The sequence below is a fragment of the Channa argus genome, chromosome 1 (genome assembly GCF_033026475.1).
Source record: "Channa argus isolate prfri chromosome 1, Channa argus male v1.0, whole genome shotgun sequence".
Taxonomy (NCBI): Eukaryota; Metazoa; Chordata; class Actinopteri; order Anabantiformes; family Channidae; genus Channa; species Channa argus.
The window spans coordinates 46,056,856-46,078,968 of NC_090197.1; the positions used below are offsets into that span (position 1 = coordinate 46,056,856).

General features: G+C 40.3%; 2 protein-coding genes across 5 annotated transcripts in view; one reads left to right on the forward strand and one right to left on the reverse strand.

Moving 5' to 3' along the window:
* cdh23 (cadherin-related 23) overlaps nucleotides 1-22,113 on the forward strand; it is a 144,681-nt gene that overhangs the window by 95,536 nt on the left and 27,032 nt on the right. For 2 of the 3 annotated variants that reach the window (XM_067526145.1, XM_067526156.1), the window contains exons 1-6: nucleotides 18,776-18,868; nucleotides 18,965-19,020; nucleotides 19,845-19,994; nucleotides 20,519-20,647; nucleotides 21,018-21,146; nucleotides 21,359-21,586. In XM_067526145.1, coding sequence (XP_067382246.1) covers nucleotides 18,973-19,020; nucleotides 19,845-19,994; nucleotides 20,519-20,647; nucleotides 21,018-21,146; nucleotides 21,359-21,586 — 684 coding nt within the window. In that variant the 5' untranslated portion in view covers nucleotides 18,776-18,868; nucleotides 18,965-18,972. Of the gene's footprint in view, nucleotides 1-1,628; nucleotides 1,735-3,335; nucleotides 3,464-5,583; nucleotides 5,657-6,369; nucleotides 6,487-6,810; nucleotides 6,924-7,158; nucleotides 7,267-9,129; nucleotides 9,320-9,620; nucleotides 9,767-10,172; nucleotides 10,393-10,897; nucleotides 11,051-11,289; nucleotides 11,404-12,063; nucleotides 12,213-16,113; nucleotides 16,175-16,669; nucleotides 16,819-17,313; nucleotides 17,450-17,991; nucleotides 18,381-18,766; nucleotides 18,869-18,964; nucleotides 19,021-19,844; nucleotides 19,995-20,518; nucleotides 20,648-21,017; nucleotides 21,147-21,358; nucleotides 21,587-22,113 lie in introns of those variants that run through there. The other variant, XM_067526185.1, reaches the window with a different exon arrangement.
* Nucleotides 12,344-14,964, reverse strand: LOC137139193 (uncharacterized protein C10orf105-like). 2 transcript variants are annotated; one of them, XM_067526131.1, is made up of 2 exons: nucleotides 14,846-14,964; nucleotides 12,344-13,398 (listed from the first exon to the last, which is right to left on the reverse strand). In XM_067526131.1, exon 2 carries the CDS (start codon nucleotides 13,384-13,386, stop codon nucleotides 12,898-12,900), a length of 489 nt encoding a protein of 162 aa, XP_067382232.1. In that variant the 5' UTR covers nucleotides 13,387-13,398; nucleotides 14,846-14,964; the 3' UTR covers nucleotides 12,344-12,897. The 2 variants fall into 2 exon arrangements, with proteins under 2 accessions (XP_067382232.1, XP_067382224.1); XM_067526123.1 differs by having other exon boundaries at nucleotides 14,840-14,964.

A 22,113-nucleotide genomic window follows, 5' to 3' on the forward strand; every position in this document is an offset into this window, starting at 1 on the left:
CACCTGGTACTGTCCCTGATTTGAAATATTAACACAAATTATATCACACAAAAAGCCTTAATAATGGTATTGAAGTGTTGCTTAGCAGCTATTGTTTAGGTGAACTAAATGGACCTCATTGATAGAAGAGAAAATATCACTGAAATTACTATGCATTTAAAGTTACTAATTCCTTTAACACTTGCCCACATTGTCCAATGTTCACGTGTACAGCAGAGGCCATTCACATACAAATTAGACCTGCAACAGAGGATCTCATCAAATATCACCAGTCGTCAGGCTCACATACCTTTGGTTTTGCTGCCCTCCTCCTTTTTCCTTGTTTCCTCTGTTTTTCTATAATCAAGCCATTCTGTTTTTATGTGCACTTTGTCCAAGGAGAACAGGTAGGCCAGGAGTGCTGGCCATCAGTCACTGCCACACAAAAGGCAGAGGCAAACTGGCACAATGGTAACTAATGGCTCAGCGTTTCCTTTGATTGCACCCTGGGGAGAAAGACTATTAGGACCCTTGTGGAAGTGGGTACAGCTGTGGCTCACCCTCCCATTGTTGAAAGCTGATGACTGGGCTCAGTGCTGAGTGCTGCCTGAGAGGAGTGGTGATACCAGTCTCACAACTCTGCATGTCAGTGTGGAACCTATACTGTACACATATGTACACACATAACTCTGGAAAACAAGCAGAGAAAGAGGAAATAACCTGAAAAAGATAAGAGACAGGTTTTAGAGAGTTTTGAGACGGGGCAAAGAAAGGCTTTCTGCTGTTTGCTCTTTTTCTAAACAATGCCTGCAAGGTTTATGCCTCCTACTACAATGCTGCTACTTTTTTAACTGCTAAACTGCTTTTTTTTTTTCATTTCCGCTACATTTTTTATTCATTTCTGTTCCTTTTCCACTCGTATATTTGATTTGCTGCCCCCATCTCTTCTTACCTTTGAGTGGTAAACGACCATCTAATATGAAACTGTTTCGATATACTGGAATTGGATATAGAAGACAGTGTGGAAGAGAAAGCCAGCTTAAGAAGTTGTGGGGGAAGAAAGGTAGTGCTTACTCGACGTTTTGGCATTAAATGAAAGAGTAGCGATATGCGTGTTATTGTGAGATACAAGTGAATGTTTTTGACAACCTGTCCAGCCTCTAATGATGGCAGTGAGACCCAGTAGACTATCCTCACAGCCGGAGGACTTATGTTTAAGTTCCTGGCAGCTTGAGAATAATGAGGGAATGTCATCATCGTTGTTGATGTTGTTGTGGATTAGTCCTGCAAGGTATGGTTTCATCTGTCCTCTGCCTGTTTGGCTTGTCTTGGCTCGGTTGGTGTTCATCCAGTATTGACGCCTGCGCCACTAATAGCCAAAATAAGCTTTGATCTGTCCAATAAACTGGCATCACTAACTGACAGCTTACTGGCTGCACTCATATGCACAGAGTCATACACACCCATGCTGTGCAAACATACATATAAGTATTACTCTGTCTACTAAAGCATCTGTCCTGTCATCCTGTCTGTTTTCTTGTCTTGCTCACTCAAAACTTTTTCTCTCTAAGGACTTTGACTGTCTCTGCAGCGTATGTTAAGGGTATTCCCATCCTTCACTCTCAACTCTGCTGTCTGCCCACCTACAGGCTACAGATGAGGACTCTCCCCCCAACAACATTCTGACATATTCTATCACCTCAGCGTCAGCCTTTCCCGATTACTTCAGGATCATCATGGTGGAGGGTTACGCAGGTACGCTCTCCTTTAGGGCCACGAACCCACAATCTGACATGTTTGAGCACACCGGTTACATTATGGGCAGGAATGTTGTGGATGTGTATTCCTGCTAAACTCACATTTTAAGTTGTAAAATAGTGGGCACATCTGGTAATATAATTTGTGGTTGTAATTTGCTTTTTGAACCACACTTGGCTGATCAACAAAAAATGAGGAAAATATTCAACAACAGTAATTTTCGCAATGACTCCTAACTGTAACCTCCGGTCACTATTCCTCCCTGTTCTTTTCTCTCTAGCTTTTAACTTCCAACCACAAATAATATCTCCATCATCATCATCCATAAATTTATCCCTCCTCATGTTCACTTGATCCCCTGCCCTCAACACTGGTTAAAGCTTGTCTCCCTCCTTAGTCTACTTTTATCACCAACATTATACATGCCTCCCTCACTTCAGGTATTATCCCATCCTTTTTAAAACTGGAATAATTACTCCCATTTTTGAAAAACCTCGTTCAGATCCTTCCAACTTTAATAATTTCAGGCCATTTATGAATTTACCATTTCTCTGAAATATTCTGGAAAAAACAGTTGCTGCTCAGGTCTATTAAATGATTATCTGTATGATCAATACCAATGTGGTTTCCGCCCCATTCATAGCACAGAGAAAGCCCTGGTAAAAATCACAAACGATCTCCTGTTACCTGCAGATTCTAGACTACTCACTATTCTCATCCTCCTCGACCTTACCACAGCATTTGACACAATTCCTCACCCTATCCTACGTAACCTTTAACCTCTATTGGCATTGCAGACACTGTACACACCTGGTTCACTTCTGGCAACTCTCAGTTTGTTCAATGACAGAACGACTCATCTTAATCTGCCCCTGTCAATACTTGTGTCCCTCAGGGCTCAGTCACTGATGCCCTCTTTATTATTAGTTTAAATTAAAGACTGGTTTTCACACGATTTTCTCAAACTTAATTGCAATAAAACCTAATTTCTTCTTGTAGGAACTAAATACTTACTCCCCAAAACATGTAGATTCTGGGTCTACATCCACTGTTCCACCATACCACCCTCCTCTCAGGTTTAGTCTGGGTTTCATCTGTCATCTCACTAGACCTGGTTCCTGGTCCAGCTCCGCATTAAATATAAGATTAACTATAAGATACCTGTCAGACCTCCTTTAGTCATATACACCCTCATGCTCCTAACATTTATCCTCAGCCCACTTTCTGTTCTCTCCACAAGCCTGCCTGTTTTCTATGGGGCTAGAGCATTCAGTCGCTCTGGAATTCCCTTCCATCAGATCTCCGATCCATAGACTCTATCCCCATGTACAAATCATATCTTAAAACTCACCTTTTTCATCTTGCCTTTTCCACCTAAAATCAATAATCAAAACATTCCTATTTTTTCAAACTGTTTATTTTATGTTGGTTTTCTTATTTGCTACTATCGCTAATCTGTTTGTTGCTTTATCTTGTGTCTCTAAGGTGACCTTGCGTGTTGAGAAATACACTTATAAATAAAATGTATTATTATTATTATTATTATTATTATTATTAAAAAACACCCTTTCAGTTGCTCCCCCTTCTCCTTCCATTAGTGATCAGTGTGACGAGGCCTCTGGACTATGAGCAGGTTCCCAAAGGGACAATCTACTTAACAGTAATGGCCAAAGATAGTGGAAACCCATCCCTCAACAGTACCGTCCCTGTTACAGTGGAGGTTATTGTAAGTACAACCCTGCAACACACAAACGCTGAAATGCTTTTTTTTTTCTTATGGTGGACTTATGGTGCTGTTACATCATATAAACTGAATAACTGTACTTGTGTGAATGTTGAACCAGTGTGTAACAGGTGTCAACTGGGGGATGGTAGGTTTTTACATGTCCTCAACTTCATTCACATATGGGATCCCAGTATTTTCCCCACTGTCTGTAGCATTTTGTGTACTTTTTGAGCCATGTCTGACTACAGCTTTGTTTGCAGTTTTGTCACAGACTGTGCAGCTATCTCAGCTTCCAGTCCAGTTGTTTTTGTCAGTCTTATCACCAAATGTCTTATTTAAAGGTATTGGAAGAAGTCAGCTGTCTTCTCACGCACACAGTGGTTCAGAGATGGTTTAGTAATGAAAGTAGACACACTGCACACAGTTCTGGGTCCTAATTTTGCTTGATATTTTCTGCACAAGTTCTACTGTTTTTCACTTTAGTTTAAGTTTTCTTTTTGTAAATGTTTAAATTTTTTGACATTTCAATTTTCTCTTTTAGAAAAGACCACATTTTTTTGCTCAATCTAAGGAATTGCAAAAACTGTTTAGTGCCTGGTGCTTACATATCTGTGAGCAAGGTTTTCAGTGCCCACTGTAGCTTTTTGCTTTGTTTGAAGTAGAGGTGGATAATTAAACTTTAAGTATTGTATTTGTTAATTGCATTATGAGAAGCATCCAGAATTAATTCATCTAAACCATTTGTACTATATATGTTATATATATATGTACATAATGTGCTGCTGACATTTTCTGCTATCAAATGTTATTTTTCAACTCTAATTTCTTCTGTCTGTTTCTTTGCAATTCTTTTACCTGTTAACTAGTAGACACCTGTGCTGATCTTTGTTGAGGTTCTATAAACACAGCAGTAAAAATATAATGAGCAAGTATAATTTATAATCTGTGTCACTACTGGGTTTAGACTCGTCTCCTGATAGACATTGGTTATAAATATAACATTTTAGTCATTAAAAAAAAAGGAAATGACAGAGTAGGAGAAATGAATCCAGATGGAATCTCCTTTGATAAGTAAGGACTGTAAGCATAATATATACACTGGCTACATGAGTGAGAAATATTGTGTTCAATGAATCCAATGAATCTGTGCTAGTATGTAAAAACCAAAAGAAAGAGACTTACTCTCTCTCTCTTTCTCTCTCTCTCTCTTTCTCTCTCTCTCTCTGTCTCTCTCTCTCACTCTCTCTCTCTCTTACTCTGTTTCCTACACATTGTCATGGCTCACACCACAGGGGTTTATCAGTAGCTGGCAGCATCATACACACACAATACTGTGCACCAGTGTAACACAGAGCCCAGATGGATAATGGTGCCAGTGACTGTTGTTTAAGTGTTAACATTTCTCAGCAGCTCACACAGCGGGGAGGCTCTCTGCAAATAGCCACACAACTGGACATGTTGATGTGAAACAGAGTCTAATTCAATAAGTGGGAGGTTGTGAGAAATAATGCTCTGGGAAAGTCCGTGTGACAATAAATGCTGTTCTGTGTTGGAGTCATTATTTTCCTACCTGTCAAATTACAGGTCTTGATTACACTTAGTTTTGGGTAATGACATTAATAATAATCCTCGGAATTATTTTTTTGCCTATCATTGCAAATGTGTCTTTTTTAATATCTGTCCTCATCTTTTGCATTATTCCATTGCATTATTCCACTTCTTGCCAAAGCAACGTTCCACCTATCTCTTACAGTTTTAAAGCAATGAATGGATAATTAGTTTAGCTACAGTAAATGTCTTTACTATGTCAGGTATAAAGTAATTGTTTCTTAAGTGACAGAAACAGAAGCCAACAAGAAAACCCTCGGTTTGGAGCCATAAAATAAAGTGGCCCATGGGGGTTTCAGTTTAATCAGCTGATTAGCCATCATCTATGGTTACCCCTACTGTTCTTTTACTTTTATGAACATTTTCCAGTCCTCAGTGTCTTAATTCTCACTTGTGTTATTGTCAGTGTTAATTTGTGACAATGGATTCAAGCTCTTTTTAGTTCTCCCTTTTTCGGCATCGTTTGCATTTTTACATTGTTTAGTTGTTGATTATGTTTATTCTTCCTCCAGGATGAAAATGACAACCCACCTGAGTTCAGCACACCGTCCTATGTCATAAAAATCCCAGAAAACATTATTGCTGGTGAGTCACTTTATACTGTACATTTTGGGTTACAGTTTAGTTGCTAGGATTTTTTTCTAGTTTTTTCCTTTGCACTTATTGATTTTGACTTTTTATATTTTTTATAAATCAGTCAGGTTGCAGAATGTTAACTATTCTAAGCAAAAACATTGGCTGCCATAATTATGCGTGCATTCAGAAGACTTTTTTTTCTCAGACAAGATTACTTTCCAGTCACTAAAAGGAAACTAAATATTTCACTGGCCCTTTCAATCTCTGAGCTTCAGCTGATGCTGGACACTTTTTGTGTCTCTGACCTGATTTGAAGGAGCATATAGCTGAGCGGCTTGGGCCTGGGCTAAGGAGGTTTTGGGGACTTACCCCTTAGGGGTTGGACTGCAAGGCTGAGCTCAGGGCTAGCCCTGTGGCTAACCAGTCATTCCCTAGCCTGCCTGGGTATTGATCAGGCCTGCGCCAAGAATGGGCTGTGCCAGACAAGCTGATAATCCACTAATCCATAAACCCACTCACTGCCGTGCCATCACTTGAGCTGCGGGTGGGGGCGGTGAAGAAATTAGCTCTGCGAATGCCATTTCAGTATGTCTCTACTTGTCTCTCTCTGTCTTTACTCTTTACTTCACTTTTTTCCCCATGATTTTTTTCCTTTTTTCTCCCACTCTGCAAGTTGTAATTTTTTTTTCTGTCTCACTCCCTTCATCCCTTTCTCTCCTTAGGGGCAACTGTACTGCTTGTGAATGCTACTGATTTGGACGCCTCCCGGGAATTTGGCCAGGCCTCACTCATCTACTCCCTGGAGGGCTCCTCTCAGTTCCGTCTCAACTCACGCTCAGGTATGTGTGTATGTGTGCCTGTGCTTGTTAAAATGTGTGTATTCTTGTGATTGAGACTTTTTTGCGATCTGATTTTATTTTTAATTTGAATCACACCCTTTTAAATTTGAATGAATGGTTTAGATCACTTTCTGTCAGTTCAGATGCTTGTTCTGTTTCCCACTTTACTTTGCTTGTATGCACATTGTGGTTTGGATGGGCCTGGACTGTATACTTTAAAGAGCTGATTGTAAAGAGTTTATTTATTATTCTGACTTTAAAATCAGTTCACAACAGGTGTCTTAACTGGCTATTTATTCAATCAGATTTTTTTTGATGTTTCAGGTGAGATCACTACCACAGCCCTGTTGGACCGAGAGCTGAAATCAGAGTACATCCTGATTGTCAGAGCTGTGGATGGAGGGGTAGGCCCACAGCAGAAGACAGGCATTGCCACGGTAACACTTTGTAGCTATCATTTATTTGATTCTACCTACATCATACAGCATAATCTCCTTCTTATTTTTATTTAAAAATCTAATTATTCCTAATCTATTAATAATTGAGATGAAATTTGTTTATGTTCTGTTGCAAAACCATGATGGTCCAGGCTCTTTTATATACAATTTGTATTAAAAATACATAATTGCCCATTTACAGTACCTTCATCTCCCTTGCTCCCACATGGTTTAGGTGAACATTACCATCCTGGATATCAATGACAACGCCCCTGTGTGGACAGAGGAGCCGTACTATGCCAACATAGTGGAGATGAGCCCAATAAACACCGATGTTATTGCTGTGAGTGCACCTAGCCCAACTTGGTAAACTTTACACAGGTGGTTGTTAACTAAATGATCATGTAAAAAAACACAATCGAGCACACTGAAATAGTATTTGTGGTTTATTTCGAGTTGTGATTTAAGCATAAGGAATAAGCCTATTGAAATTTGGCCTGTAGACAAAAGGCAAATATCCCGGAGGTGTTTTTTTTTTTTTTCAAATACTTAAGTCTATTGAATTCTTACTTACTTGCAAATTTAAATCAGGCATAATGTGTGTTATAATTTAAATACTTGGTTTCAGACAAGAGTGATCAAAAAGTTAAGTAATCTTTAAAGGGATACTGTACATACTGTGCATGTTAGAGGCTGCATCTGCATGAATACTCCCCCACTATGGATGGACAAATTCCCATCACTGTGTAGGTCATCACAAAGTAAACACTGTAATATTACCCCAAACTCTCTTTATCCTGCTGGTGTCTTTGGCAATGTGTTGTTGTTAATTAAGCCCTGATTGTCCATTAATTAAAGAGGCGTCAGTGAGTATAATTAAGAGAGTCCGATTGCTAATTAAAATATAGCCTGCAGTCTTATGCATAGCTAATTATTCAGCTGCTAGGCAGAGAAAGAAGCATGAACCCATCTTGCAGAGGAAGAGAGTATAATGGGGAAATGGTGAAGAGGAGAACTAAAACATACAAGTGCTGCGCTGCTAACATGTTGCTAGATTTTCCACTTATTCCCATTCTTTTGGAGCTGATGGTCACTTGAGATCATTCATAGAATATCCAGCGATGCGATTCATACTGTATGTGACTCCCTGTGCTCAGTCGACAGACACTGTTGCCCCTCTGACCATTTTTCAATAAATCGGACCACCCAGGCTTACAATCTTATAATTGGCCCCAAAGCAGCCCTGGTCCAGTCAGTGTTTCCATGGTGACAAGAGGCCACCTGCTGAGTCCTGCTGGAGGTGTCCAGCGAGCCGATGAATTTGGTAGCTGTGCCCAATGCAAGGATAAGCCCAGAGTACTCAAATCCCAGAGCATCCCACCATCACTACTGCAGCGTTTTACATTTAGCACCTGTACACACACACACACACACACACACACAGGGAGCCTCTTATAATATCTAATTTCTAATCAATATTCTTTTTTCTGCCACTTGGCAGTTAGTACAGGAATACAGTTCAATAGACAAGGCTTAATATATCTGCTCACTATTTTTAATGTGCTCTGCTCAGGACAGAATTGATTAGTTCAAGAGGTACTGGTCAGGCACTTCCCCACATCTTATATCACCTACAGCACCATTGTCTGTGCTGTTGCTAATCAATGAACCTCTGAGATTCCTGCCTAACATGTCCTTTTAATAATTAAATACCTGCAAAACCTTTGTTTTCCTCTAATGACCAATTAACTAGTTTCTAACATTTTTAGTCAGCGCCCTTAATAATTGATTAGCTCTTTAAAAATCAACCAGTGTTTTAGCCGGGCTCCCAGCTTCACGCCTTTATCACCAGTCACTAGTTTGCGCCAAAAAGAGACGTCTTATTTTTCTTTTAGCTGGCTGATGTGTTAGAACAGTTAGAAGGGATTTCATCTATGAAGATGCTCTGGGGAGGTGGAGGTGTGCTTATTAGGTTTTTCTGTTATTTTCTTTCCTGTCATAATTAATTTCCTCTCCTTTCTCAAATTCTTCTAGTCCTCACATCAACAGTTCCCTCTGTTAATCCACTTTCACTAAGCCATACACTGTAACCTGAAGATTGTTATATATGTCTACAGGCTTACCTTTTGTTTGGACGGGGTTGTTGAAGGAGTTCAGTTACAAACAAATATTCAGAAAGGCTGTGGCTGTATTTTCCCCTGTCCAGGTGTTGGCAGTGGACCCAGACAATAGGGAAAATGGAACAGTAGTGTACAGTATCAGTCCAGAAAACCCCTTCTATACCATCAACAACAATACAGGGAAGATTCGCACCAGTGGGGTAACCCTGGACAGGGAAAGCTCCAACCCCAGAGACACAGTACTCATGAGAACCATTATCATCTCAGCTGTCGACCGTGAGTAGTGTCTATATGTGTTATGAGATGTCTGTGTCAGTTTGTATTTCTGTTTGCTTTTTCACCGTGTAAATTTGTCTGACTCATGAAACACCTAAACAATCTGTAATCCTAAATTGTTTTATGTTTCTTTGCAGAGAGGCTTCCATTCTGAGTGATTAGCCTGTTTCTCCAAGCCTCATTTTTCAAGTTTTATGTTGACCATGAAACTTTTTACTGTGGCTAATAAACTCTTTCGACCATAAGATGTGTGTGGTATGTGTGCTTTTGTCTTTACATGTCCCTCTGGCGCCATCTGTAGGCGGTACACCTCCACTGCGTGCATCAGTGAGCGCCACAGTATTTGTCAGCCTGCAGGATCTCAACGACAATGACCCAACCTTCCCCAACCTGCCATTTGTGGCCGAAGTGCTAGAAGGACTGCCCATTGGATCCTCAGTTTTTAGGGTAAAGCATAAGACTGTATTAATGTGGTTTAAATCTTAAGATTTAGGAAAAAGCTCTGTACAGGCAATGCATGGCACATTCATTGCACCTTATATTATTTGCAATATTACATTTGAAATTGCATTTAACCTTCAAAAGTGGCTTATATTGACTAATGTTTAGCAGATGGAGAAAAGGCAGCCTGCTGCATGGTCATTTAGCACAATAAATTATCATCAAACAGCTTTATGGAAACACTCACAATTGTTGATTGATGAAATTCTATTATATGACCTCCTGTGCACATCTGCATTATTACCCCTAGAAAGCAAATTTAGCTCAAAAGATCTCTCTGTTCAGTATATGTTGTCCTTTACTTTTTGAGTAATCTCCCACATTATTTCTTCCCCCAAAACGTCTCATCTAGGTCCAAGTGGAGGATCCTGATGAAGATGAAAATGGTTTGATTACAATGGCATTACAGATGGGTATGCCTCGCCTCGACTTCTACCTGAACACCACCACTGGTGTTCTCACCTCCACAGCAGTCCTGGATCGTGAGCAGAATCGACAGTACCAATTGAGGATCATAGCCTATGATGCAGGAAGGTTTCCTCGCACCTCCACGTCAACCCTCACTGTCTCAGGTGAGAGTTTGTGTGGTTAATGATGATCATGAGGTTTGACTTCCCTTTGCTCTCTCTGAAATTACATTCGTAACAAAACTGCTAAGACCTTGTATGATTTGATCCCGAGTTACATGAGCAGTTACTTCATTATAGTTAACCACTGACTTCTGAGTTTGAATCTGTTGTGAAAGATACTACCACCTGCTGGTGGGACAATGGTTGGACTGCTGTGAACATGATTTAAAAAAAAGAATGGAAAATTTGAATCCAGTCATATGGCATTACTCAAATAGACCAGATGAGTCAGAAGCATCAAAATATTTTGAACTGTTTCCCAGAGATCTTTTTAACACAGGTTAGCAACAGACATCCAAAGGGCTCGTGGTTTATCAGAAACCAATTCCTCCAGTTTCATAATTCTCATTCTACTCACTGCACCACCTTGCTGCCTTATTTGTCCTCATGTACATCTATTTGTGTGTCCTCGTCTACCTTTGTCTTTGTGTTTGTATGCTTGCACCAGTTCTGGATGTAAATGATGAGACGCCCACCTTCAACCCTCGCGTGTACAATGTTTCCCTGATGGAGAATATCCCTAGAGACCGTTCTGTAGTACACCTCAGCTGCTCTGACAACGACACTGGCCTCAATGCTGAACTTAGCTACTTCATCACAGGTCAGAGGTCACAATGGAAAGTGTTTTTGTGTGTCTGTGGGCTTTGTTAAACAGTTGTGGGGACTATACAGTCACGTTGCATGTCAATATTTTTGTCCATCCATCCATCTCTGTGTGAATCTGTGTGAGGCAAGCTCCCCTTGCATGCTCAGTTTACTATTAATGCTGTACTGTGTGCGTTTGGAATTTTTACCAATATGCTGTAAATTATGTGAAATATGTGTTGTGTTTTTTTTTAGGGGGCAATCAAGATGGTAAATTCAGTGTGGGGTTCAGAGATGGAGTTGTTCGTACAGTGGTTGGCCTAGACAGAGAGACCCAGGCAGCATATGTTCTGGTCATAGAAGCTATAGGTGTGTCAATAATTTACATCTTAATTTATGATGATAAAAGTCCTTTATAATTTTTTTAATTCTCATTTAGGCATAGTGTTTTTATTTGTAAGAGTGTGTTTTCTTGCTTGTTTTGTTTTGTTTGTCATCTTCAAAGCTGCTCCTTTCAACTCATATATGACTCTGAGGGAAAAAAAGTGATGGCTGCACATCTGCAGTGATTTCATACTATTGCTCAACTGCCTTTGTTCCTGTTTGAAAAGAAAGAACAAAAACTGAGGTTTTCCTGTTTTGGAAACCATTGAGTCAGGGTTGCTTATCTGCTAAGGCGGCCAGAGACACAAGAGAGGGGAGAAGAGGCAGAGATAATGTAACACTGTACATGGGAACAGAATTACACATATTGTCCTACTTCACAAGCAGCTGAAAATGACCTAAGTTTTGATGCGCCAACAATGTTCCAGTCTTACGTCTTTGTAAAAATCTATTTTTGGTTTCTGCTCCATTTTTCAGAGAGTAGTGGATTGTTTAATTAAACATATTAATACAAAAGCAGTTCCATTATGTATAGCCTATAGCTTTTAATGATATACTTCAGAGTTTCTACTTTTTGTCAAACTTAAAGTTTGCATAAAAGTGAATGATTGCAACTAATGTGTCTGTGACTGTTTCTGCACATAGACAATGGTCCCACGGACAGCCGGAGGACAGGCACAGCCACTGTATTTGTTGAGGTGCAGGATGTTAATGACAACAGACCCATCTTCCTTCAAAACAGCTATGAGACCAGCATAATGGAGAGCGTGCCTCAAGGAACCAGCATCCTTCGGGTACCATACCATCCATCCACACACACATACTGCTAAACACATGTAGAAACACACCGATGTTTCTAAAGTCAAATGAAAAAGTCACTTTATTTCTTAACACCACAAAAAACAAAGAATAGGTTGCAGAGTGATTTCTTTTTGGCTTATGTTGCATTTGTCATTACAGTGTCATTGGTGTGTTTTAACTGCTACTATAAAATACTTCCCAGTGCTTCTCTTAATTTACATGATTGACCAGATGAATGGGGTCCACAAAGCATGAGAACCATTAGCCACGTAGCGCAGAAAAACAATGCCTGTCACATTAAGAGCAAAAAAGAAAAAACTGACTTGAGGTTGGCGTCATTTGAGGCACATGTTTGGCCCACTGTATCGGTTTAATCCAGAGCAGAGTTTGATATTTGCGGGTTTTTTTACTCTAAGGGTGACATGATCAGTCACAAAAGTGCATGAATCTGCCACAACAGCTTTTTGATTGCTTAAACTTTTAAACAATTGCAGTATATCGTAGCTATGGCATTTAACAAATGTTAAAACAAATGCTAAAATACACTTTTAAAAATTGCAGTTTTCTTCATATACACCTGGTATTAGTGATATTTGCACCACCCACAATAAACTATACAATACAAGTAGGTATCACTTGTTGGAGATCAGTTAAGTTAGCTTTCAATCTGTCCCCAAGTCAGATTTCTGTGACATAGTCAAAAAGACATGGCATAGTTGGGTGAGCCTCTGTGCTGGCTTCTGGCTGTGGTGTCTGTCTGGCTGGTGACTGAGATACACTTGTGTGCTCACGCTCGTATGGCCTGCGATGTGGGGGTCGTCTGAAGGAGAGGTTGTATGAACGCCGATATGAACCCAGCCTCCTCCACACCTTGAGCTGGGGCTCACTGGACCGACTTCTTCTACGAGTCAAGCTCTCCCCTGGGCCACAGCTTGTCTCAGAGTCTCCATCTCCTTCAGAGGGCTGGCACACAGCCAGAAAGGCTGCCAACCCTGCCAGCAGCAAGGATAACCCCAGCACCACCATTATAGTGAATTCTGGGTCATGGGTGTCAGAAGAATTGGATGGAGGTTGTGGAATGGTGAAAGAAATGGTGGTGGTTGTCAGGTTGGAAGGAGTGGTGTTAGATGTAAAAGTGAAATTGGAGCCTGGCTCAGTGGTGTTCATGTTGTCTTGGCCCTGAATGGAGAAAACAACATTAGGTTGGAGATGTGTGGGGTTGTTTGCTGGTGTATGTGGCTGTGTTTGCAAGTGTTTGTGGTCAACCTCTATCTATCAAAGTGCCTCTTGTTGTAGTATTTTGCCTCACTTGCCAAGCCTAATCCAGCTGAGTAGGTTTAGGTGGTTTGTTTAGGTGCTTATTTTTCCTATATTGTGATAATACACACAAGGACCTACAATACATGTACACATACACAGAAACACACACAACACCTGCACGCACATGCAGATGTAGTGAGTGTTTGGCATTTGTAGCAATTATGTAGCTATTAAATCATGGAATACACAACAGTCAATGCTTGACAGGCTTTCTTCAATGTAAAACAAATTGGGTTTATTAAAATGCCCCTTGCAAAATACAAGGCACCCACCTCTACTTCCCCGCTCTCCAATTATCCCCACCCCCCCCCCATTTTGCACGCCCCCATCTTCAGCATTGTAACATTTGTAAATGTCATCGTCCTTAATTCAGTGGAGACAAAGCATGGCTTATCGGTTTAAGGGAAACACATTGGGACGTGAAATTATTTTTAAGACCAAATGCCAGGAAAGCTGTGAAAAGGCCAGTGGAGCAAGATGGCTCGTTAGAGAGTCAGTTCATTAGTCAGCGCCTCCAAGCACATACGCCACACACACACCCACACAGCTATTCAAATCCAAAGTTTCTTTCTTACCCACACATACTGTAGGCTGTGCAGCACATATTCATGATTAGGCACGCTGCTCTTAAGCTTGGCAGCTTAGCTGTAAGGTACTCTCCCCTCTCCCTCTATATCACCCCACACTGTTGCTTCTGCAGATCTGACGGCTCAGCTAGTTTTGAAACACTGAGCTAATTTCTCAACTTTGTTACAAACACACTTTGTCTAGCCTGGTCATGTTTTTAAAGTCTGAGCAAATTCATTCACAAGTTCTAACAAGTAATTTCTTAGTGACACACTTCCAGATTCTTATTCGATTTATCTCCCTACCATTGCCTCTTGATTGGTTTTTGGATTTATGGTATTTAAAGTCATATATTCTGATTTATCTACATAGTGGAAATAAGTTGTAGTAACACTTTAGTAACATAGATTTCAGATATGCATAATCTGTTGACTTATTTTCAGAATCACGTTCTTGATAAGTCCTAAACAAAATGCATTAAACTGTCCTTTCATACTCCCTTTAGCAATGCACAGTTACTCAAGCACATGTCAAGCAGCTCACTCATTTGAAATGGGGATTTTAGGAGTTTCAAGGTGAGACTTTATAGCAGAGAAACATTACATATTTTAGAAGACACCAATGAGAGGGTTAGCACATGAATATTTAAAAGAATTTAACTCTAATCAATTGATGATTTTCTTCATAAATCTATGCTAATTTGTAAGAAAACCCTTAAAACATATATACTCACACCCACACTTTAGAGACACTTTAAATAGCCCCTTGCTTAGTCCAAGTAACTGAGGTCAGATCTGTTTCTTAGCTCCACACTCTTGTTTTCCCCCTTAAACTGCTGCTTTCCCAGAGACAGAGGGGAAATTCTGGGGAGGGAGAGGGAACAAGGAGGAAAGGGGGCAAAATGTGGGTAACAACATTACAGTGGAAACATCTCTGTGTTGTTTTAATCCTAGGGAGCCAAAGACAATAGTGTGTTTTCTGAGCCATGCAAAGGGCTTAGTGAATAATCTCTCAGTTCTTACAAGCCACATGCTTACACTTACAACATCTGGCTCCGCCAAGTAGTCTTACACTTTATACACCCCTTTTATGGCCTAAGTGGTGCAGTCCACTGTGTAATACCCTATTCATCACTCACTAGTCTGACCCCCCAGCCTCTTTTTCTCCTGTCTTTCACTACCCTCCCTTCCTCTTTCTCCTCTCCTCTCTACATCTCTTTATGAAGCTAATGAGACTGAAGTTGGGCCCCTCTTCACAGAGGGAGCGAGACAGAGCAAAGAAGGACACACATAGTGATAGTGCGTGTGTGTGTGTGTCTGAATTTGTGCATCCCTAAGTGCATGTACATGTGTCTTGAATGTGTATCTTTATATGCAATTGAATATGCACTTTGTAGGTACTTCCACAGATTCTGACACATTAACAGAGAGGTAGAGTGTGACTTGAAGTCAGCCTCATCCAGTGCCAGCGGCTCTGTGCCACACTGGATTCAGAAGTCAGTTTCATCAGTTTCATGACATGGCCCATTCACCAGCAGCCCAGCATGCTCCACTATTTATCTGTGTATGCTGTGGAGCCATGCTGTCTGTGCATGCTTTGGGTTTTGGCTGCTATTGGCTTTCTGTCTGTGAGAGAGAGAGAAAGAGAGAGAGTTTTTCTCTCTGCCAAGCCATGATGGGGTTGTTGTGGCAACAAGACACTGGGCAACAGTGGATGTTTGGTGAATGGGGAAGTATACAAATTTGTCCTTTTGTTTCTACAAACCACTCAATACTCGTTTTTTGAAATGTGCTAACTTTCATATTACACCGTATTTCTGGGATAATAAAAAATTAGTGCTAAATGCAGCTTTCAACTGAACGACAGAACCACTGTTAATCAGATCCAGCTGCTCATCTTCATCTCATTATCATAGTTAAAGTAATGGCTCTTGTATATCTTGCCAGCATCATCATCAGATTGAAAAAAGGGCAAATGTTATAACTTCCCCTGTGTGTGTCTTTAAAGGTTCAAGCTACAGATGCAGATGAGGGTGAAAATGGCAGAGTTCTCTACAGGATCCTCACTGGTAAAAGTTTCTGTTCCTAGATTTTTTTTCCAAACGGCCTTTATACATGGTCTCCTGGCTCACTTACAAATGCACTAAACAAATTATGCACTATATTAAAGCTCTTAATATGTGACGATATGTTGTTAAACCAAATGTTCACAGAAGTTGCAAACAAGGTGTTTTCAATGTATTTTGCAGTCAGTGTGTAAAAAGCATACTGAAAATTACTGTATTGACAGGCTCTTAAGACAAATTATTGTGCACTGAAAGCAGCTGAATTATCTTACCCAAAACAGCAGATGTTCTGAAATCATCCACTGAAATGATCGAAATCCAAAGACTAAATGCTTTACTAAAATGGGCATTTTTATAGAAGTCTCACTTTTCCCCTGTCTCTTACTGTCTGTGTGTGTGTGTGTGTGTGTGTGTGTGTGTGTGTGTGTGTGTGTGTGTGTGTGTGTGCGCGTATGTGTGTGTGTGTGTGTGCTTGTGTTTGTGGATGCATGTATGCAGGGAACATCAATGACCAGTTTAGCATAGACAGACAAACCGGGCTGTTGGCAAGAAGCCTCAGGCCTCTGGACAGAGAAACCAGAAGCTCCCATGTGTTGGAAGTGGAAGCCTACAACAGTGATGAGGGTAGCATGAGGAGCTCTGTGAGGGTGAGCAACAGGAGGGAACCTGGAGGGGCATGGACACACTGGTTGACACACTAAAACGGCCAGATTTCATTCTTATACCACATGCTAAATGTGTTGATGCCTTATGTCGAAGTAGTTTATTCTTTCAATTATACTTATATGTGGTAAGCTGTATCCTCCTATAACATCTCCCAACACTCAGCGTGTCTCTGTAAAAAGCTCTCAACACAGAGATCTTTTTTCTGGTATAATCACCAGCTGATTTTGAGTCAGCTCAGTCTCACAGTTAAAATGTTCATATCGTGTCAATAATTCAGGGTCAACTGCCCACAATCACAAGTATGTGGCATATATCGCATGGGGATCTTTTAAAAAAGCCAGTCTTGTTTGCCCTATGTGTTTTTTAAAATCTAGACTTTAGAGAATCCATCATTAATGAGAGCCAGCTTTGTAAGACTTTGTTAATCGGTTTATTATGTCTAAGTCATGAACATCCACATATTTCTTCCCCTGCAGGTGATCATATATGTGGATGATGCCAATGACGAGGTGCCAGTGTTTACCCAGCAACAATACAACCGCCTGGGCCTCAGGGAGACCGCTGGCATTGGCACCTCTGTGATTGTAGTCCGTGCCACAGATCGTGATACAGGTGAGTCACATCTCAGATTAGGAGTAGAGGAATTAAGAGTTTGAGGTCAGTTCTTGTTTTCAACCCATCAGTATCACTTCATATCATAAGCAGAAAAGAAAACTTTACTTCTGCTCAGCTGGCATGAGTCCATTGTTTATATGTAACCAACCTGAACCTGCAGCTACAAGGAGACGCATTACAGCTCTTTTTTTTTCCTTTTATATTTATATCATAAATGACATTTACTCTAAATGGTTTTAAATTTCTACTTCTACTCAACAATTTGGAATTCCAAATTTATTAATTTCCTGTGGTTTAATGTGTTTCTTAGACACTTTCTGACACATTGGGTGGTGTCACATACATTTTCCAAAGCATCAGCTCAGGCCCAGAAACTGAAATAAACACAACAAAGCCCAAAGCACACTGCTGACATCAACATTAAACAAAACACGGTAGTGAGGGATGTGCCTGTTGTAACTATACAGTAGCTTTATTTTATATTACAGTTGAAGTTTAAAACATTTCACTGAGTATGAGCATGCCTTCTACTTGTTCAGGTGATGGTGGAGCTGTTGCTTATGCCATTGTGTCTGGCTCAGATCGCAAGTTTGATGTGGACATAAGCACTGGTCTAATAACCACTCTAGACTACCTGGACTACGAGACTAAGACCAGTTACTTGATGAATGTTTCGGCCACTGACCAGGCTCCACCTTTCAACCGAGCCTTCTGCACAGTCTATGTCACATTACTGAATGAGCTGGATGAGGCTGTGGCCTTTGTCTCCACCGGTTATGAGGCTTCACTACGTGAAAACATTGCCACCGGGACAGAAGTGGTGCAGGTGCAGGCCCGGTCGCCTGACAACTTAAACCAGCTGACTTACCGCTTCGACCCTGATACGTCGCCTGCAGCTCTGGCCCTCTTCAAGATAGACAGCGTCACGGTGAGTGAGGGAGCAGTGAAGGAAAGGTCACTGAATAGATTAGCACAACATGCATGCTTCTTTTTTGTTCACTTCAAGGACTACACCCTCCTTCTGTCAAATATATTTGATCCATTAACCACAGTGTGATTGGATAACACCTCTTCCTCTGTGATTTGAACTAGCACTCCTGTTGCTGCATGACTGTGAGCTGATCAAAGAGCTTGTTTTCTTTGAAGTTATTTGATTCTTTTGATAGAAGAGAAATGGGGACTTTTTGACATTGTTGATTTTTATGATACTTACTCTAAGATAGATAGTCTGTCTCTTTCATGGCTCTTGGTCACAGTGTGAATAATTCTTATTGAAGAATCTTTATTGATATATATGTGGTGATGATGTTACAGGGCCGCATAACAGTGACAGGCCTGCTGGATAGAGAAAAGGGAGATGTGTACACTTTGACTGTTGTAGCTGACAATGGAGGACCTAAAAAGGACTCCACTGTGGTAGGTTGCATCCTTTTGAATTTAGTTTTTTAAATGCTTTTTATTATGTGCAAATTTGAATTTATTTATTATGTTTACATATCTATTCTGTTATAGAAAATTTAATGGCATTCCTCTTTTGTTTATTGCGTCTCCCATTGGGACTGCAGAAGGTAAGACTTCACTGTCATTAAAGCTTTACATGTAAAGTACAGTATAATGTGTTTTACGTTTACATTTACATTTAGTCATTTAGCAGAAGCTTTTATCCAAAGCGACTTACAAGTGAGGTACATGGCAAGCAAGAATCTAAGTCATGGAGAAAACATCAAAGCAAAGTCCTATAAGAAAAGTGTTCATATTTCATGAGAGGCAAGTGTAGGAAGAACAGAAAGGAAGTTTTTTTTATTAATAGATTTAAGTGCCTAGGAAGGTGTGGAAGAGTTCTGTTTCCAGCAGTTTTTTGAATATTGGGAGTGAGTTTGCTGAGCGTGCAGAGTTTGGTAGCTCCTTCCACCATAATAGGATCAATCCGCTGAAGAGTTTTGCTTGGTGTCTTCTGTGCGGTGCTGGGACCACCAGACATCGTTCGTTGGCAGGCCGCAGCGGACGCGAGGGATTGTAGACCTGAATGAGGGAGTTGAGGTAAGCAGGAGCAGTTGAGGTCATCAGCCTGTAGGCGAGAGACAGAGCTATGAACCTGATGTGAGCAGCTACGGGAAGCCAGTGTAGAGATCTGAAGAGTGGTGTGACATGATTCCTTTTGGCTGATTGAATATGAGGCGTGCTGCCGCATTTTGGATCATCTGCAAGGGTTTGATTGTGCATACCGGTTATGCATACCGGTAACCCCATTAACAAAGCATTGCAGTAATCTGCAGTATGTGAGCTGATTAGCTTGTATTTTTTGGGTTTGGTTACCTTTTTGTATTCTCAAAGGTAGGTATACGTTTAGTGATGTGTGTTAGAGCCCACATTTGAGCTTACTTCTTAACAGGTTTCAGTCACCATCCTGGATGAGAATGACAACAGCCCAGAGTTTGATATCACATCTGATACTTCAGTGGGCATCCCAGAAAACTCACCCATGGGGAAAAAAGTGGCAGTTGTGCTTGGAAGGGACAAAGATGCAAGACTGAATGGACTGGTGAGAAAAAAAGAGACTGGAAGAACACTGACACTTTCCCACGGACATAAACATTGCCTAATTATTATTAATTAATTAATTGCCTAATTATTGCCTAATGCAGTACACAAAATTACTTTGCTTGACTATTAATTTGACATTTCATTATAGTAATAGACTAATGTCGCGAGCAAAACATTTTTTTCTAGTTACTACATGTTAGACTTTAATTTCTAACACTCTTCTTGTGCTATTTTCTTTTCTTTCTCATCAAGATCTTCCCTATCTCTTAGTTATGTTTTCAGTTGTCTTTCTTAATCCCAAATTCAGTGGCATTTCCTACCTTTTTGTTTGTTCTTGGTGCTGCTGTTACATAGGTTCTTCATCTGGGCTTTCCATTGACTGTTTAGCATGCTTTGTGATTTAATTAAGATTTAAAACCTGTACAGTCAAATTCAACTATTAATCTACATTTTATGATTTGAGCTTCTGACTGGTACTTACAACCTGGTATATTCTAATTTTGACTCATTATTCTTCCCCAGGTTAATTTCACTTTGGTGGCAGGAAACATGCAAGATGTCTTCATGATAAAGACTGCAAACTACACCTATGGGGAGGTTTACGTGAATGCTGCTCTTGACAGAGAGTCAGTTGACCGTTACCTACTGAAGGTGAGGAAACAATTCATGTTTAGTTGTGACATCCTTCAACACCTCATTAATAAGGCCATTTAACACATGTACAACAACAGCCGTTTTTAAACTCCGCACAAAACTAACATGATTACATATTAAAATTACATGCTGCACTACTCACTTCCAGTATTCTAAATTTATTCAATGTGTGAATATGATCAAGACAGTGGTTATATATTTACTATATATTTAACTGTGCATTACATAGGTAAAGTTTGGTGTATTGTATGTATATTAAAGGAAAGTAGCGTGACATGTTTTGATTTTGATGGATTTGTTTGCAGACCAGCACTAGTCTGTACCTCCCTCCTTGTGCATTTTCAAAAGAAAGTAACCATTCTTACAGGTACGTGCCACCGACAACGGCTCACCTCCCAGATATACAGACCATTCCCTCACCATCAACATCCTGGATGTCAATGACAATGCACCTGTTATTGAAAGTCAGAGGGGCTATAATGTCAGCATAAGCGAGGTAGGGACACTCTCACTCTACAATGCACTAAATCTCAATGTTTTATCCACACATTATTTGCATTTGATTTTGCAAATCCGTTTATTTTGTGTGCCTAATCATGTACATAATGTGATTCAAAATAAACTTAAGTTTCAACAATAGTCACAGGTCACAGGTTTTTATTTATTCCACTGTAGGCAATGCTTAATAGGGTTTCTTTTACACTGCAGAATGTTGGAGGGGGTACATCAGTCCTCCGTGTGATGGCTACGGACCGTGACATTGGTCAGAATGCTTTGCTGTTTTACTACATTACTGCTGGAAACCAGGATCTTACCTTTCGCATGGACCGTGTGACAGGAGAGATGGTGACACGGCCAGCCCCTCCTGACCGAGAGCGCCAGCAAGAGTACAGACTCACTGTGACTGTGGAAGATGATGGAACACCACCTCTGTCGGTAAGATGCAGTAAACTACTACAGTAACCAATGTCAACAATAAATTACCAAAGGTGTGGATAACATATAATATTCCAACATGGTTGTTAGTCTTATATAGAATCCTAAAGGCTAGAATCAAGTGACAATTTTATGTCATTGCTCTATATTATGAGGAAAAAACTTATCTTTATTAAATATAATGCAAATACAACAAGGGTTCCTTGTCACATTTTATACAGAGCCCTCCTCTGGCCAGTCGCTGTACTACAAAAATTCCTACCTGAAAGATTTGCTCATAGTGGGGATTTTGGTCCGCTGTATGTATTTGTTTTTATTTGTATGAAACATAGTAATACCATTGTGGACTGGTGTTTGTGGATCTTCTGCAAGAGGTGATCAGCTGTGAAAGCACAGGAAACACCTTCATCTATAAACAGGAAAGCCACAAGATGCACGTTGTTTCTTTTCCTGTTTAGAACAGCCAACATTTGAACACCTCTTTAGTTGTGCCCATACAGGATTTTTTTACTGCATGTGTCATATCT

Excerpts from the sequence above, each read along its gene's own strand:
- LOC137139193 (XM_067526131.1), bottom strand. The coding sequence starts at position 13,386 with ATGAACACCACTGAGCCAGGCTCCAATTTCACTTTTACATCTAACACC.